The 19,834-nt window shown below is 39.8% G+C and overlaps 1 protein-coding gene across 3 annotated transcripts in view; it reads left to right on the forward strand.

The window, feature by feature from the left end:
* LOC106090509 (cleavage and polyadenylation specificity factor 73) overlaps nucleotides 1–19,834 on the forward strand; it is a 216,436-nt gene that overhangs the window by 67,937 nt on the left and 128,665 nt on the right. For all 3 annotated transcript variants that reach the window (XM_013256726.2, XM_059363975.1, XM_013256727.2), the window contains 2 exons: nucleotides 6,056–6,153; nucleotides 6,219–7,248. In XM_013256726.2, the coding sequence (XP_013112180.2) occupies nucleotides 6,056–6,153; nucleotides 6,219–7,248 (1,128 nt within the window). The remainder of the gene's footprint in view (nucleotides 1–6,055; nucleotides 6,154–6,218; nucleotides 7,249–19,834) is intronic.

The raw sequence follows: 19,834 nt of genomic DNA on the forward strand, positions 1-19,834 counted from the left end.
CAAAGTTGTGGTTCCCAATTTCCAATTCCGTTATCTGCTCGGTTGTACAAAGCGTTTTGGAAGTTGAAACTATCCATTTCGTCTTATCTCCATTTACTGCCAGACCCATTTTCACTGACTCTCTTTCGATTCTTTTAAAGGCGGCAGTTACTACTTCCGGTGACCAACCTGTGATGTCGATGTCGTCGGCATAGGCGAGTAGCATGTGTTCTCTTGTGATTAGTGTGCCATATCTATTCACACCTGCATCTCGTATAATCTTCTCCAACAGGATATTAAAGAGATCACACGATTGGCTGTCTCCTTGTCTGAAGCCTCGTTTGACATTAATTTGTTCAGGGAGATTCTTTCCTATTCTTATTGAGGAACGCGTATCAGCAAGTTTCATCCTGCAAAGTCGTATTAATTTTGCAGGGATACCAAACTCAGACATGAAATACCTTTGAACGTAGAGGGGTATGAAAGCGGCTTTATAGTCAACAAAGAGATGGTAGGTGTTGATTTGTCCTTCTCGGGACTTTTCCTGGATTTGGCAAAGTGTGAATATCTGGTCCAGGGTGGATTTGCCAGGTCTAAAGCCACGTTGATAGGGCCCAATTATTGGGTTGCCAAAAAAGTAATTGTGGATTTTTTAAAAGAAAGTAAATGCATTTTTAATAAAACTTAGAATGAACTTTAATCAAATATAATTTTTTTACACTTTTTTTCTAAAGCAAGCTAAAAGTAAAAGCTGATAACTGACAGAAGAAAGAATGCAATTACAGAGTCACAAGCTGTGAAAAAATTTGTCAACGCTGACTATATGAAAAATCCGCAATTACTTTTTGGGCAACCCAATATATCATTGACTTTAATCTTTCACACAGTACGCTCGAGAGAATCTTGTATGCGATGGGGAGGAGACTTATTCCTCTGTATTTTGCATATTCCGTCTTGTCTCCTTTCTTGTGTACAGGACATAGTATGCTGAGGTTCCAATCATCTGGTATGCGTTCTTCTAGCCAGATTACGCAGATAAGCTGATGCATACGCCTTATCAGCGTGTCGCCTCCGGTCTTAAATAGTTCAGCGGCTAACCCGTCGGCTCCTGCTGCCTTGTTGTTCTTTAGTCGGGTCACTGCTACCTGGATCTCATTCTGACTAGGAGGTAAACATTCTATACCATCATAATTGATTGGTTCTGCGCTATCGTCTTCGCCGCCAATGTCGGACAGTTGGGTAAAATGTTCTTTCCACATCCTCAGCATGTTATCTGTGTCAGTTACCAGATTTCCTTCTTTGTCTCTGCAGGAGGATGTGCCTGCACCAAAGCCATCGGTTTGATGTTTAATTCTTTGGTAAAATTTCCGGATTTCATTCTGACTCCTGTACATCTCAATTCGCTCACACTCACGCCTTTCCATTTCCTTTTTCTTTTTGCGGAATAGACGTTTCTCCTTTCTCCTCTTTTCCCGATACCTCTCCTTCATCTTGCTACTGATTGCAGGGTGTCTTTATATGCCGCATTCTTTGCTCCAGTAGCATCTCGACACTCTTGGTCGTGCCATGGGTTTCTTGGAGGAGGCTTCCGGTACCCAAGTACGAATTTCGCGGCATTTTCCATGGAATGGGCAATAGTTTGCCACTGCGCCATTATATCATCGGAACAAGAAGTGCTTTCATCAAGCAGTTGTGTCAGTCGAGTGGAGTATGCCGCTGCCATCTGTTGTGTTTGCAACTTTTCAATGTCCAGCTTCCGTGGAGTGTCACATCGTACTTTCCTCGCTATGTTTAAACGAGTGCGAACCTTTTGCAACAAGATAGTGATCCGAATCTTTATTCGCTCCACTGATCGATCGTACATCTAACACGCTTGATGAATACCTTCCATCTATCACAACGTGATCAATTTGGTTCCTCGTGAATTGATCGGATGACAGCCATGTGGCTTTGTGAATATTTTTATGTTGAAATCTGGTTCTGGTGACTACCCATTACTGGACGTTATCGTTGAGGATAAACTTTCGACTGTTGGACCAAAAATGTCTTCCTTCCCTATCTTCGCATTAAAATCTCCGAGAACGATTTTAATATCAAATATCATGGGCGGGGCAGCGCTCTTATTCTCTCTCTAGGAGCTCGTAGAAAATATCCTTGGTCTGCTAATAAGGCTGATGTTGAAGAATTTGGCTTTTATGCCGGAATAAAGCTGGAGACAAAGTGTTTCAGCCTCCGACTAACCACAAATCCACAGCCAAATTCATGCCTCGTGGTATGGCATCTATAGTATAGTATAGTTCGTCACCGTTTGGTGTTGTATTGACGCCAACCCAGTACATCGCACTTCCTGTAAGGCGGTGATATCTGCCTTGTACTTCTCTAATACAACCGCCAGCGCGTATACTGCACCTTCTCTATAAAGAGTGCGGATATTTCAGGTGCAGATCCGCAAATCATGGTCCTTTTTTCGTTTGCGTGGGTCGTCAACGTTGGTGGGGTCCGTTTTTACTATTCCTTTGTTTCTTATAGTTTTCCGGGGGCGGGTTACTGGCCCAGCGTCCCAACCGCATGGGTTTTGTGGGATTGCACACGTATCCCTCGTTGTGGCGAGCCGCTTGCTCCAAGATCCGACGCTCGCCTCCAGGCGCCCCTAACCTGGGAACAGACGCTGATGTTGGCAATTGTTTATTTGAAGGCGTCAATAACTCGCCTTATCATCTCGAGTATCATTAGCACTCAGTATTTAATTAAGAGCGAGTGCCACCTGACTCCTCACTGAGACTCTTCTCTTGAAAATCGCATAAAAACGGAGCTTTCCACCATCCGCAACCTGTGACGCGCCCGGTAGCTTTCAGCTAAGCTTCCGTGGTAACGATGGAAACCACACAAGTCGGAGCTCAAAGTTCCAGCCCGTGTGGTGCTCATAGTTACTCCGTGTCGGCCGGGATCATCCTGGCGTTAGGGGGCATTTTACAGTAGAGTATCGCAACTGTCTGTAGCAGGAGCGAGCGGGGATTGTCCTATAAGTGAGGAAGATCCCAATAAATTCTCTACCACCTGGGGGTGACGTACAGACTCCCTGTTTCTATAACAGAAGGGTTCGGGGACACAATACACGAAGGAAGCACTCATTAATCCCCCACTGCGAGAACATAAACTTTGGTCACCCTGTTTCCTGTCGTTGATCGCACCGTGGATGGGAGGGTATACAAAAAGGAATGGCCCACCACTATCGCCAGAGTTCCATGTGGCAAGAACAGGGCTTAAAACTCTTAACCACGACAAGATGATTTCCTCGGTAGAGGTGAAAACTTCTCTCCAAAGAGGTATCGCACTGTGGTACACAGAGCTTAAAATTTAATCAGACATCTCTCTTGATATGTTAGAAGTATGGCCCCAGTTCTTTAATATAAAGTTATTTGATTTGATATTTATTTATGCCGGCACAACAAGACAAGATCTTACAAATCACAGTATAGGTTTATAATTTTAGACCAACGGTCTTAATCTTTTTGCTTATATTTCAAACAGAAAAGCAAAACACCAAAAACCCTTCCAAGAGTCTCAGCTATGTGGTGTGTTAAATGTATTTGGGGGAGGGTTGCAAAAATTGTGATTTACCCCTTTGCCAGAGGGCTCATCACTTAGCTATACCACCAAAAGATTACATGCTTCCACCTACTCACTTAGTAGTGGGCAGCGCAATGTATGCCCTTCGAATGAAACGTTGGGTCTTATAAGTCAACCCTTTCTTATGCGCAGTAAGCAAAAAATCAAAAACTAGCAGCCAAAATCTCTTCAAAAAGATATCTAACATCAACAACACTCACAAACCCATAGTGGTTGGTGTGTGTTGCGATCTCTGGCTTTTCTTTTCCATTTACAAGGAAATCTCCGATCATTGACCTCGTCTCGAAAGATAAGCAAACGAAACGGTCTTTATTTTTTCTGCTTGTATTTGAAATAGAAAAGCAAACAACAAAAACCCTTTAAAGAGTCTTAGCTATGTGGCGTGTTAGTATTGCGGGCGGGCTGCATTGATGGCGATTTCGCCCTTTGCCAGAGAGCTCATCAGATTGCTATGCCACCAAAAGATTACATGCTTCCACCACAAAGCTGAGACTCTGAATGGTTTTTGTTGTTTTGCTTTTCCATTGGTCTAAGCTGGATGAATCCAACAACAAAATGAAATAATTTTGTGGCTAAACAAAAGAAGCACAGAACGTTAAAATTTTATTAATACATCCGTCTTAATCTAGGGGATTGTGTATAATGCAAAAATATACATTACCGATACATAAAAATCATGGAATTAGTACGTAATCAAATACTGTACACAGAAATTTTATGCTATTGAAATTCACATACTCTAATCATTAGATTGTGAAGTCTGTTGTATGTGATATCATAAAATAAATAAATAAATAAAATTAATAAAGAAATAAATTAACCTTGTTAAACAACCAGAAAATTTTAAGATTATGATCATAATTGAATAGAAAACATTAAACATTTCCAAATGAAGAAGATAGGTATTAAAAAAATTAATAATTAAAAAAAATAAATAAATAAATAATAATTGGACATAGAGTTATTAATAGGTTTTATCAAGTCATGATAAGTTCCGAAAATGTTTTTCTAGCTTAAGGCTGGTACTACAATATATAAATTTTTTACCGCTGAAAAACCATGTTTTTCGCCATTACTTTTTTGTAAATTGCACAGATATCAAATTTAATAAAAATTTTAACATAAGTAAGAATGAAATATGCTACTGAATGAAATCATCGAGGTTTTTTGCTTAAAAATCTATTATCTAAACAAAGAATTCAGCGAAAAATATCGCGAAGAGCGAACGTAGTACCAGTCTATACTTTTAAAAGTATATAGATTGTTGATACCCTGTTGAGTGGTAAAGTATTCCATAGACGTATGGTGCCGATAAAAAACCTGCATTTCCGACTTAAAGGTAGGTATTAAGATCGTTCACTGTTGAAAGTTTTCACAAAACAAAAGCGTTTTTTGCAATAATAATAACATATAGGCAACACTGCCATCAGATGTTTAATCACCAGCACTATTTTGGTAAATTGCGTTGTATGCATAGTGTTTTCACAAAAAATAAAAGTGGAAGAGCTATGATTGCTAACAATTGTTATTTATTTAAAAGACAATGAAAGAAAACGCAACAAAAATTATTTTTTATCACGTTGAAAAACGTTTCGTCCACGCATTTAGTGAATGCCAATTTTCCACTCAGTGAAGAACTTAGTACCGCAAATGAAAATGTCTTCACAGATTTTTTTTTACTATTTTTTATAATATATTTTATATCACCGTGAAAACTTAACTTAATACCCAGTTTAAGGGTATAATCTTTATCCCTTTGTTAAACCTTGCAAATGTATGTGTTTGGTAAAGATAATTTGGTTTGGGTGTAGTTGTTGTTGTAGCAGTTCATTGTGTTCTATCTTTCGTCTGCTTGATTCTGTTGAGTGTCAAGACCCAGGAACTCTGCGACTAAGGTGGGGTGCGTCCCCAGGGATCTGGGTCTGAGTCGAGTGGGTCTGATCGGGCAGTTAAACAGGTGACGTGTATCGTGCGGTCCCTGGTTACTCTGTAGGAATTGAGGCGGCTGCATCTGCCGGAACGGGTGTAGTGATAATCCTGTGCAGAAGCTGCAAGGCCCTTAAGTTGACCAATGACTTCAGACTGATTGCATATTTGTGGACAAATTTGCAATTTGCATTATTTATTACAATTTTTAAATCTAATTTTATCTGATGACAGACAAATTATACATATTAAGACATACTTACTCTAATTGGCCATTATAGAAAATTTATTCCTCTAGCTGAAGGAATTAGACATGCCAACATTTCTATAATCGAGATAATTTAACATAAATGACCATCTCCATAGATTTACAATGGTAACGTATTTGTACTTATTTATCCTCTGAATTTGGTCATTTGGTCATAGCTAAATGTTAGCCAACTAATACGTTTGTATATTAAGTTAAGCGTCGAGAGAGCATATTATATTTTTTAATTATTTATATGATGTCTATATTTAGCTCGACTGTGGTATTCATCCTGGTTTGTCCGGCATGGATGCCTTACCGTATGTGGATTTGATAGAAGCGGACGAAGTTGACTTATTATTTATATCTCAGTAAGTTCAAAATATAGTTTTTGACTTGTTTTTAGAGATAACATTTTCATTTATTCTTTTTAAAGTTTTCACCTTGATCATTGCGGTGCGCTGCCTTGGTTTTTGATGAAAACCAGTTTCCGTGGACGATGTTTTATGACACATGCTACAAAAGCGATTTACCGATGGATGTTATCTGATTACATAAAGATAAGCAATATCTCTACGGAACAAATGCTTTACACTGAGGCCGATTTGGAAGCTTCTATGGAAAAAATAGAGACAATAAACTTTCATGAGGAAAGAGATGTAATGGGAGTGCGTTTTTGTGCGTACAATGCTGGCCACGTGTTGGGCGCAGCTATGTTTATGATAGAAATAGCAGGTGTAAAGATCCTTTACACAGGCGATTTCTCGCGCCAAGAAGATCGCCATTTAATGGCAGCGGAAATACCAACTATGAAGCCTGACGTTTTGATAACGGAATCTACGTACGGTACGCACGTACACGAAAAACGTGAAGATAGGGAAAATCGATTCACTTCTTTGGTGCAAAAAATTGTGACTCAAGGTGGACGCTGCTTAATTCCAGTATTTGCATTGGGAAGAGCTCAAGAACTTTTGTTAATCTTAGACGAGTACTGGTCTCAAAATCCTGAACTCCATGACATACCAATTTATTATGCTTCTTCCTTGGCTAAAAAATGTATGGCTGTTTATCAAACATATATCAATGCCATGAACGATAAAATTCGGCGTCAAATTGCTGTAAACAATCCTTTTGTATTTCGCCATATATCAAATTTGAAAGGTATTGATCACTTTGATGATATTGGTCCATGCGTTGTAATGGCATCTCCTGGTATGATGCAAAGTGGATTATCAAGAGAATTGTTTGAAAATTGGTGCACTGACGCCAAAAACGGAGTTATAATTGCAGGGTATTGCGTGGAAGGAACTCTAGCAAAGACTATACTTTCCGAGCCGGAGGAGATAACAACAATCTCCGGGCAAAAGCTGCCACTTAATATGTCTGTTGACTATATATCATTTTCAGCGCATACTGACTACCAACAAACAAGTGAATTCATTCGTCTTTTGAAACCCCAGCATGTGGTAAGTAATACTTTATGTTATTTAAGGTGCGCTCGTGCACTTTCCCGGTAAAAATTTCTGAGTAAAAATGTACAGAAAGAACAACCCCTTTTTCGTTATTTATTTTTATAACACTGTTGCTTGCTGCGGAAAAAACAACCTGTGAAAATTTGCGAAAACCAAACTCTTTCTCTCTTCATTTCTGCAGCCAAATATAATAAGCGATGGAGAGGCAATAACCATTTCTGCAAAAATTTACAAAACTTTTTGTATACGGGCACAACTTTTTTTTTTATTTTTATTATTTATTTTTATACCCTCCACCATAGTTTGTAACACATCGAAATATTCTTCTGAGATCCAACAAAGTATATATATTCTTGATCGTCTTGACATTCTAAGTCGATTTAGCCATGTCCGTTCGTCTGTCGAAAGAACGATAACTTTCGAAGGAATAAAACTAGGCGCTTGAAATTTCACGGAATACTTCCTGTAAGTGTCGGTTTGGATTTTAAATGCGCCATATCGGTCCATGTTTAGCACCACTCAGAAAAGCTGTAGCCCCCCACAGAATTTTAATGGTTGCCATATCAATCGATCTCTAGAGGGCGCCATTATTAGAGGGCGCAATTCTTATCCGACTTGTCAGATATTTTGTACAACGACTGCTCCTTTCACTTGCTAATATGGTCTGATTTTACCTCTTGATGCTCTATAGTGCGAAATTTTTTTGCACAATGAGTTCTTCTATAGCCTCCAACATCCAAACCAAGTATGGTCCGATTTGGTCCTTAACCTAAATATTGTAGCTCCAATAGCATGGCAATTTTTATCCATTATCATTTGTTTGCCTATAAAAAGATGCCGGGCAATCTAAACAGATCCATATAGATCTGCGATATCTAAATATATATATATTTACATCTTATGCTACATATCATGCAATATCAGGTAGTAGATACAATTGCATATGGGACCAGATATTATAATATCTGCTATATATAATTATATCCAAATGATATGCTATATATTTATTTTTTATTTTATTAAGGTAATATATAGTATGACGTTTCATTATAACAGCAATGTATTACAAATGAACATGGTTGCCATCTCACCACCTCCCCTTTTTAGTGATAAGATTGGACTAAATCCCAAAACGGGACATCTTGTGTGTTTGGAACGATTAGTCGTTGGAGTATCCACTATAGGAATCCCGGTGTCGGTAGATGTTCTGCAAAACGCTCAATCATTGGGCTAGCTAAACTTCGCCTTTAAGCCTAGTACTGACTTCGAGTTTTCATTCGAGAAACTGTCAAAACGACATATAAAAAGCTTTTCTTTTTACGAAATAATTTCCACATGTTGCCAGCAACATAATCAAATTTCGAAGATTTTAAATGCACATGTAAAGGGTGATTTTTTTGAGGTTAGGATTTTCATGCATTAGTATTTGACAGATCACGTGGGATTTCAGACATGGTGTCAAAGAGAAAGATGCTCAGTATGCTTTGACATTTCATCATGAATAGACTTACTAACGAGCAACGCTTGCAAATCATTGAATTTTATTACCAAAATCAGTGTTCGGTTCGAAATGTGTTCATTCACCGTAACGTTGCGTCCAACAGCATCTTTGAAAAAATACGGTCCAATGATTCCACCAGCGTACAAACCACACCAAACAGTGCATTTTTCGGGATGCATGGGCAGTTCTTGAACGGCTTCTGGTTGCTCTTCACTCCAAATGCGGCAATTTAGCTTATTTACGTAGCCATTCAACCAGAAATGAGCCTCATCGCTGAACGGTGAATGAACACATTTCGAACCGAACACTGATTTTGGTAATAAAATTCAATGATTTGCAAGCGTTGCTCGTTAGTAAGTCTATTCATGATGAAATGTCAAAGCATACTGAGCATCTTTCTCTTTGACACCATGTCTGAAATCCCACGTGATCTGTCAAATACTAATGCATGAAAATCCTAACCTCAAAAAAATCACCCTTTATATCAATTACGGCATATAATAACAATCAGCTGTTTAAAAAATTGTTGTTAAACATCCAGTGGACCGCCTCTTGTCTATGTTCCCAACTCCTGTCTATTCAGTTGCGCCATGAATGGAGCGCACTCAGCCTCAGTTTACTCTCTCCTCAACGTTCATACTCCCATTTTTTTATGGTCAAGAATAACGCTCAGGCAGCTCAACTCCATCCAGGACAAGTCCCCTGAACTCGTCATACGTCCTCCTACTGGTGAACAACACCCGCTCTGCCTTTCTGGGCTTATGCCAATGCCATTGGCCCTCGCCCATCTAGACAGGCTTTCCCATCGTACCATGACATTGGACATTCCGGAGCAGGAGTCTTCATTGAATTCCGTGAATTAAGGAGTCATAAAGGATTTTGGACGGGTTTCGCGTTTTCGCCGATTTGAAGGCATTGGAGATGATGCCGATGCGGGATTGGCGGCTCGATTAGAATGTCACGATATATGTGGACAGTCATGCGACGCTGAAGGCTCTGAAGTCGAACTATGTAAAGTCGGGATGGTTAGTAGATGCAAATAGCTTTTTTGAACCATGGAAAGGGCGGAGTCAGGGTTTTCAGGACGAGGCCGGATTTTGGTTAAGAGTGGAGCATGCTTGCCCTGACTTTCACTTTAACTCCGGTCTGAGGTCGGAGACAAAAAGAAAAACAAGTAAAAACGTGCTAAGTTTGGCCGAGACGAATCTTATATACCCTCTACCTCGGATCGCATTTGTCAAGTTCTTTACCTGGTATTCTTTTAAGGCAAACAGAGGATAATAAATACAGATTGCTATGCCATTGAAGCTATATCAGGTAATAAACCGATTCGAGCCATTATTGGGTTTGAGACAGAACCGAATCGGATAAAAATTGCGCCCTATAGAGGCGCTATCGGGAGATCGGTTTATAAGGGACCTATTTGAGTTAATGGACCAATTCAGACCTACGTACAAAATTTCAGCCATATCGGAGGCTCAAGAACTATAACATTCATAGTTTGGTTGACAGTCGTATGATATCAATGATGTCAACTTACAACTGTTTACTACCAAAATAGCGCTTTAAACGCCAAATAAAAAAGTTGCAACATTGTCAGATTTCTTAAAATTTGAACCGTTGAGTGGAGCGGACGTATTTTTATTTCACTCCGCAAGAATTTTCCTGTAACTCGTAATAGGACATTATTTTTGGAAGAAATATTTAAGTCACAGGATAGCTGCGATAGAGATATCCATTAGAGGGTTGATGCTCTGCGTCTGTTCAGTGCAGCGGCAGATCTAGAGCCCGGGAGTAGGCTTAGAATGGAATCCAAAACCCAACAGCTGATGTGATGGTATCAGGCCGTAGCATGTTGTCTGCTACTGAAACCTTGAGTGGTGGAGCGGCTGCTCCTGGCTCCACTAGTCGACAGACGAATGGTCAGCAGGTGCTTTTGACGAAGACACCAGGTTTGAGCGCAAGACCGAACCTATTCCTTCTTCGCATGCTTATAATTTGCCTAGGCCATCGGCTTTCCACGGCAAACCAACACGCTCTTTAAGAGGTTGTAATAATAGAAGACGCAACTCTCCTAGGTTTATTGAGAGGCTTGTTGCGAATGATCCTAAGACTCTCACTGATAGGGGGAAATTTTCCCTAAGTTGGGTTCGGGAACTCCCTGCAAGACTATACGTTTAGATTCGGAAACTGAACCGCGAAAAGATCTAGGGCGAAAAACAGTAAGATGGGTCGGAACTCAGAAAGTACTTCGACATCAGCATTTAGTGAATAATCTAAGGAGAAATCGTCCACACCGCTAGTGCCCAGTGTCCTGAGGAAGAGTGATTCCACAGCTTTTTCATCTGCCCCTGGATGCGTACGGAACTCCTGGTGGAATCATGAACTCCTGGTGGAATCAGAAGACGAGGCTAACACAACAGTGGTGGAAGTTCTGAATCCTGACTATTGTCCGGTTTCTACAGATCTCCACCATTGTAAGGCCGCTTCAAGGGTACGGGGAATGGGAGACACAGAGCCTGCATTCTTGCAAAGGGTAGTCTAAGTGTTTTTCTTCTTCCGTCGCTAAGCACTGAACATTTAGTAGTAGCCAGACTTTAAATAAACAAGTCTCATTACTGGCTGGCTTCCCTATATATGACGCACGATTCAGAGATGCCGCCTTCAAACCTTAAGTCGCTGATTGACGCTGCTTCTGTAGGGAAGAAAATCCTCACTGTAGGAAGTGATGCTAATGCACATCAGCAGATATGAGGAAGTAATAAAGGGGATAAACCGACCTTTATAACCAGGAACAGGCAGGAGGTATTAGATATTACCTTTGTATCGGAAGATATAAGTGGAAGAATATGCGACTGGGAAGTGTTGGATGACCACAGCTTTCTGATCATCGTTATATTAGTTTTAGCCTTGGAGAAAATAGGGAAGTAGTGGTCCCTCGGCTAAACAGAAAAAAGGCGAATTGGGATAAATTTCGGCACAAATTCTGCACCACTATCCCTTCTAGACTAGAAAAGGAAGTGGTAACCACGGAGGATATAGACATAGTGGTCAAGACAAGCCAAGGAGCAAACCGCGGCCGCCATGGTGGACCCCAAAGGTGATTGGTCTAAGGAAGGACTGCAGAAAAAAGCCACAAGAGCAGCACACGATTGGGACATCTATAAGGCCGAGCTAAGAAAATATAAAGGCGAGCTTAGAAAGGCTCAGAACAAATCCTGAGTAGAACTCTGCTGCTCCGTGGAGGATACATATGAGGCCTCTGGGCTAAGGAAGATTCTGTTCTCGAGACCTATTACGGTGAGGTATATGTAGTCAGAGAATGTATGGACAATGTCTAGAGAGGAAATTCTATACATACTCGTTGATACACATTTCCCGGGAAATTCGCTAACGGAAAAAGTGGTGTCAGAAGAGGTTGACACTGATATGCATTCGTCGGAGGCCATTAGGGAAATTGTATCTGAGCCGAAAATCCTTTGGGCGATAAGAAATTTCGACTCCTTTAAGTCGCCAGGCCCTAATTATGTAAAACCGTTTGAATTACAAGCTGTGTCTGATAGACTGGCTTAGAGAGATATACTCTGCTTGTATCATAATGTCATATATACCTGTGGGATTGAGGGACACGAAGGTTATTTTCATTCCGAAAGCAGGAAAACCCTACCACACGAAGTCGAAAGATTTTCGTCCTATTAGTCTGTCATCCTTAATGCTGAAGACTCGTGAGAGGTTGTTAGAAACATATCTTAGGACAAAGATCCTTGGAGATCGCCTGTCGCGGCAGCATCATGTATATAGTAAAGGCAAATCCACTGAAACAGCCCTTCACGACCTGGTCGGCTACATAGAGGGTTCTCTCGCTGTCAAGGAATATACAATGGTAGCATTTCTAGATATTGAAGGTGCTTTCAATGATGTAAAACCGACGTCAAGCATAAGGGAGTTGGAGTTTCTAGGCATCAACTCTACAGTAAGAAAGTTTATTAATAACTTACTTACTAAAAGATGCATTACGGCAGGCTTGGGATCTGTGGATCTAAAAAGATGGGTCAGCAGAAGAACTCCTCAAGCAAGTGTACTGCCTCTTCTCCATTGGAATATAGCCATCAACAATATATTATTGTTTCTGGAGGAAAAAGGTGTAAAAGTGATCGTGTATGCTGATGATCGGGCAATTGCGGTTAGGGGAAAGTTTCCCAGCTCTCTATGAGATATACTTCAGGAAGCTCTACGTGCAACAGCAAAGTGGGCTACCAAAAGTGGTCTGGGTATAAATCCGTGCAAGACAGAAGTAGTTCTTTTCAGTAGGAGATGCCTACAGTGGAACCTGTCTCCTTGGGTGGAGAGAATGTTCCATTTACAGAAAGCGCAAAATACCTGGGTGATATGCTGGACAGGACATTGAACTTCAAATCCAAAATTTTGGAAAGGGCAAGAAAGGCCACTCTTGCTTTATACACCTGCAAGAGAGCCATTGGCAAAAGTTGGGGATTTAGACCGCGTGTCATGCATTGGGTATATACTGCAGTTGTCAGACTTATTATGCTAAATAGTGTTGTGGACGGCGCTTCAAGATCCACCTACTGCTCAATACTTAACCGGATCCAAAGGATGGCTTGTTTGTGTATCACAGCCGCACTGAGGACGACACTATCTGATGCACTGAATTTAATGCTACATCTGATGCCTCTGGACATTGTGGCTACCCAAATTGCAGCGACCACTGCCGTGAGGTTAAGGAAGCTTTCTGATTGGTCATGTGGCGACTACGGACAATGTGTTATCCTTGACACAATATCAGATGTTCCAGGCAGTGTGGTTTACCCCTACCTGAGCCGCTTTTTGATAAAAATTACTGTACCACTATTCCTGATAGAACCGATTGGAACCACGATAACCCTGGTAACAGAAGTTACATAGACTTCTTTAAGGATGGTTCCAAACTAAACGACTAGGTGGGCATTGGGGTGTACTCTAAAGATCTAGAACTGGTCATATCGCAGAGGTTACCCGACCAGTGCAGTGTGTATCAAGCAAAGATCCTTGCAATTAAGGAAATAGTGGAATGGTTAAGATATAATGTCATTACGACGATTAGCATAAATATCTTCTCAGACAGCCTGACAGCCATTAAAGCCCTGGAGAACGTATTTCTGAACACAAAAACCGCCCTCGACTGTCGCAGATCTCTCAACGAGATGACTGAACAGTTCAAAATTCACCTGTTCTGGGTGCCGGGCCGCAGAGATATCCCAGGGAATTCTAAAGCAGACGAGCTTGCGAGACTATGAACTACCTTGCACACTCCAGGGACACTGCAATTTGTGGGTATGCCTCTAGGGACATGTAAGCGTGATGGGATTCATTCGTCGTATCCGTGGTCTTCGAGCTGAAGGACAGCCATCACAATTTAACGTCAACGAAGTTACGAATTCCATCCGTGGCGGCAAGTCATCCAAGGCGTTGGGCCCCGACGGAATCTCTTCACTGATGCTGAAGAATCTGAATCTACATGGAGTCGAGTTACTTACAACTGTCCGCCACTTGTCTTTGAACATTCTTATAGGGCCCGCTGTCTGGAAGATAGGCAGAGTAATCCCGTTACTGAAACCTGGTAAGCACCGGGTAAGGGGAATTCATACAGATCGATCTCCCTTCTCGCACCAGTTGTCAAGACGCTTGAGGGACTAATCCTTCCGAACCTCGTTGGAGAATTTCCACTCGCCGAGCATCAGCACAGATTTCGAAAACTGCATAGCACAACAACTGTTTTGCATGCCATCACCGCACACATTTGCCGTGGCTTCAATCAGCCAGGGCCATGTGGCACTGGACCTATCGAAGGCATTCGGTCAGCCACGCCAAACTATTTGTGGAAATCTCCAATAAGTCCCTCCATCGAAATATGAAACGCTAGAATGAATAGCTACCGGGTGAATGTGGTACTTGGAGACCGACCGCCTCCCATTTCATCTGAAGTAATTGACCTCCCCCGGCAAACAAGAGTAGTTCTGGCTCAATTACGTTCCGGAAGATGCACCCGCCTTAATTCCTACAGAGCAAGTATTGATGCCAACGTGCAGGATGTATGTCCCGACTGTGACCAGGGACCACACGATACACGTCACGTGTTTAACGCACCCCATCTTAGTCGCAGTGTTCCTGGATCTGGGTACTCAACAGAATCAAGCGCACGAAAGATAGAACACTTAAAGTTGCATTTTCGGTTTTTAGTTTCGTTAAAGTTCTTTCAAATGTGAAAACAAACCTTTCGGCTTGACCGTTTGACATATTATTAAAAGGACTGGAACATAAATGTTGAATACCATTCTGTGTAAGAAAGTTTTCAAATTGGGCACTTTTGAATTGTGTGCCGTTATCGGACACAATTGTTCTCGGTTCGTCTTGTTGTAATGGACTGCGTTGGAACTATTTCTGGCCACTTGGATAGTGCGTCAACCAAAAAATAATATCCATTAATTGGTCCAGCGTAGTTGATGTGAAGACGATTCCAAGACTCCGAAGGTATAGTCCAGGATTAAAGCGTGGTTTTCGACAGCCTTTTTGCTAATGCGACACAACTACAACAATTTTGAATAAATGCTTTTATAACCACATCGATATTTGGCCAATAAATGTAGCTTTGGTTGATTGCCTTTGATTGTTCAATCTCTAACTGTCCGTGATGTATTTGCTTCAAAATCCGTTTATGGTATATTTTGGGTTTAACGACATGGTCGCCTTTTTAATCACATTATCCACTACGTCAATTTAATTCAATTTTGTCAACGTCGGACTACCAACATTTTTCAATACATTTTAAAAACAATTTAAATTTGCGGACTCATATTTTATAATTGTGTTATAATGGTAAAATTTAAAGATTGACGCTTAATATGGTTTCAATTTCCTTTTCCAATTCTATTGTAGCAATAGCAATAGCATAGTCTTCATATGGTGAATGATTTCTATCAATTAGTCGCGACAGATCATCTGTGTAGCCAAAACTAGTGGTTGAAATAAAACTGATTTCGAACACATTAGCTATTAATTCAACTGCCCAGGGTTGAAAACGGTTTGCTTGACGGTCAGCATTGCGGCATGTATTTAGTTTAAACCTTCTGCCCAAAACAAATTTATGAAATTTTGTTACAGCAAAGATTAAAGCTAAGACTTATTTCTCAATCTGGCTGCATAACTTCTTTGCAGGCAAGTTCATGAAGTATGCATGTACCTATGGCAAAGCTAGATGCATCAGCTGCTACCATTATGTTTCTCATTGAGTCATAATGGGTTCAAAAAAAATTTAAGAAAATGTTTCTGAAACATCTGTAGGTTTTGGCATGAATTTTATTGCTAATATGCCTTTGGGATTTGGTCGAAGTCCGTCCTCATTGATGATATGCCCGAGGTATTTAACTTCATTAACCATTTGACAATTTTAAATCCATATACTGAATTCCAGAAATAAAATATCATCTATATGCGCCGAATAGTTACTCATACCTGCTAACATTTTATTTATTATCTGCTGGAATATTGATGGAAATGTTTTTACTCCAAAAACCATTCGGTTCACAGAAAAAATTAAAAACATGGTTCAATTAAGAAATTTGTAAATACAATTAAAAAATTTGCTGATACCGGACCTATAAATGAATTTGTGTTATTGATTAACAATTTTGTAACTTGGATTTGTGACGAGGTCAAAATTTAATTAATGGATTGTACTTTGTTCGTTTTTTACCGTTGAAAACCCATATTTTCGCGTTTACTTTTTTGAGACACGACAGAGGCCTAATTGCTGCAAATGGCGACGAATCGATTATTGATGGTCATCATTAACACTGGCCGATACAGCTGCGATATTTTCTTCAGTTTATGTATTTGTGTATTTATTTACACATAAATACAATATTGTAACATTAATGCACATAAATACATACCCATTTAATTTCTACCACGTTCTCCATTTTTAGGTGTGTTTCGCATAATTTTTCCATTTGTATTTTCACCATATCGATTTTCTGCTTTGCACTGCTCCAATTCAATTTATTTAAAGATTATGGAATAAAATATCTTTCACTTTCTCGATGTTTTTTTGCTAAATTTATTTCAATCTAGGCACGCCAATTGTTTGTTGTCTTATCTTTGTTTTTGCATTCTGTTGTATATGCGTACACAAATTAAGCCCATTTGCTCTGCTATTCACATAACATGTGTGTGAGAGAGAACACAATACTATCATGCTTTTTGTAAAAATAGATACATACTGTTTATGCCATTAAATAACATTCTTAATTCTTCCAATTAAAAATTTGTTAAACATTAGTCTTTTGTACCAATTACATGTCATAATTCAATGGAAAATAGAATTTTAAAGTCAAAAATTATCTGTGTAATTAATCACTTTGTTAAAAATGATTTTGATTGATGATGTGTAAGGTGATTTTTTAGCTATTATCTTTTTGGCAACACTGGGTTCATCAGCTCACGTACGTTTCTTGTTGTTTTTAATGTCAAACATCTTCAGTTTGGTCTATAATTAACCAAGAATCGTCTTACAAACGAACAATGCTTGCAAATTATTAAATTATATTATCAAAATACGTACTCTCTCCAGAAAGTTTATCGCGCGCTTTTTCCATTTTACGGTCAGTTTCATCGACCAACTGAAGCGGCTATTAAGGCTATTGTGAATAAATTTTGCACCAAATTTACATTGTTGGACATTAGACCACTAACACGTAGACTGCGAACTGAAGAAAATATCGCAGCTGTATCGGCCAGTGTTAATGATGACCATCAATAATCGATTCGTCTCCATTTGCCGCAATTGGGCCTCTGTCGTGTCTCAAAAAGTAATCGCGAAAATATGGGTTTTCAACGGTAAAAAACGAAGATAGTACCATCCATTAATTGGATTTTGAGCTCGTCACAAACCCAAGTTACAAAATTGTTAATCAATAATACAAATTCATTTATAGGTCAGATTTCAGCAAATTTTTTAATTGTATTTACAAATTTCTCAATTGAACCATGTTTTTAATTTTTTCTGTGAACCGAATGGTTTTTGGAGTAAAAACATTTCCATCAATATTCCAGCAGATAATAAATAAAATGTTAGCAGGTATGAGTAACGATTCGGCGCATATAGATGATATTTTATTTCTGGAATTCAGTATATGGATTTAAAATTGTCAAATGGTTAATGAAGTTAAATATCTCGGGCATATCATCAATGAGGACGGACTTCGACCAAATCCCAAAGGCATATTAGCAATAAAATTCATGCCAAAACCTACAGATGTTTCAGAAACATTTTCTTAAATTTTTTTTTGAACCCATTATGACTCAATGAGAAACATAATGGTAGCAGCTGATGCATCTAGCTTTGCCATAGGTACATGCATACTTCATGAACTTGCCTGCAAAGAAGTTATGCAGCCAGATTGAGAAATAAGTCTTAGCTTTAATCTTTGCTGTAACAAAATTTCATAAATTTGTTTTCGGCAGAAGGTTTAAACTAAATACATGCCGCAATGCTGACCGTCAAGCAAACCGTTTTCAACCCTGGGCAGTTGAATTAATAGCTAATGTGTTCGAAATCAGTTTTATTTCAACCAATAGTTTTGGCTACACAGATGATCTGTCGCGACTAATTGATAGAAATCATTCACCATATGAAGACTATGCTATTGCTATTGCTACAATAGAATTGGAAAAGGAAATTGAAACCATATTAAGCGTCAATCTTTAAATTTTACCATTATAACACAATTATAAAATATGAGTCCGCAAATTTAAATTGTTTTTAAAATGTATTGAAAAATGTTGGTAGTCCGACGTTGACAAAATTGAACTAAATTGACGTAGTGGATAATGTGATTAAAAAGGCGACCATGTCGTTAAACCCAAAATATACCATAAACGGATTTTGAAGCAAATACATCACGGACAGTTAGAGATTGAACAATCAAAGGCAATCAACCAAAGCTACATTTATTGGCCAAATATCGATGTGGTTATAAAAGCATTTATTCAAAATTGTTGTAGTTGTGTCGCATTAGCAAAAAGGCTGTCGAAAACCACGCTTTAATCCTGGACTATACCTTCGGAGTCTTGGAATCGTCTTCACATCAACTACGCTGGACCAATTAATGGATATTATTTTTTGGTTGACGCACTATCCAAGTGGCCAGAAATAGTTCCAACGCAGTCCATTACAACAAGACGAACCGAGAACAATTGTGTCCGATAACGGCACACAATTCAAAAGTGCCCAATTTGAAAACTTTCTTACACAGAATGGTATTCAACATTTATGTTCCAGTCCTTTTAATAATATGTCAAACGGTCAAGCCGAAAGGTTTGTTTTCACATTTGAAAGAACTTTAACGAAAATGGGTCTGAGACGAGTGGGTCTGGCTGGGCAGTTAAACACGTGTGTGTCGTGTGGTCCATGGTCACCCGCCCTGTTTCACTCTAAGGTGTTTCGAGTTCTTATCCCTAAATTCCACAAATGACTGACGACCACACAGATAATTCGCAACCCAGCGTTTCATACTTCGATGGAGGGACTTATTGGCGATGTCCTCAAATAGTTTCTGCAGTCCACGAGGACCGTCCTATCACATGGCCTGGGCTGATTGAAGCCACGGTAAATGTGTGCGGTGATGGCATACAAAGCAGTTATTGTGCTATACAGTCTTCGAAATCCGTGCTGATGCTCGGCGATTGAAAATTCTCCAACGAGGCTCGGAAGGAGTAGTTCCTCACGCGTCTTGACAACAGATGAATTCTCCTTACTCGGGTGCTTACCAGGTTTCAGTAACGGGATCACACTGCCCATCTTGCAGACATCGGGCACTATAAGAGTGTTCAAAGACAGGTTGCGGACAGTTGTAAGTAACTCGACTCCATATAGATTCAGATTTTACAGCATCAGTGAAGAGATTCCGTCGGGGCCTTGGATGACTTGCCGCCACGGATGACATTCGTAAATTCGTCGACGTCAAATTGTGATGGCTCTCTTTCAGCTCGAAGACCACGGATACGACGAATGAATCCCATCAC

This window comes from Stomoxys calcitrans, chromosome 2 (genome assembly GCF_963082655.1).
Source record: "Stomoxys calcitrans chromosome 2, idStoCalc2.1, whole genome shotgun sequence".
Classification (NCBI taxonomy): Eukaryota; Metazoa; Arthropoda; class Insecta; order Diptera; family Muscidae; genus Stomoxys; species Stomoxys calcitrans.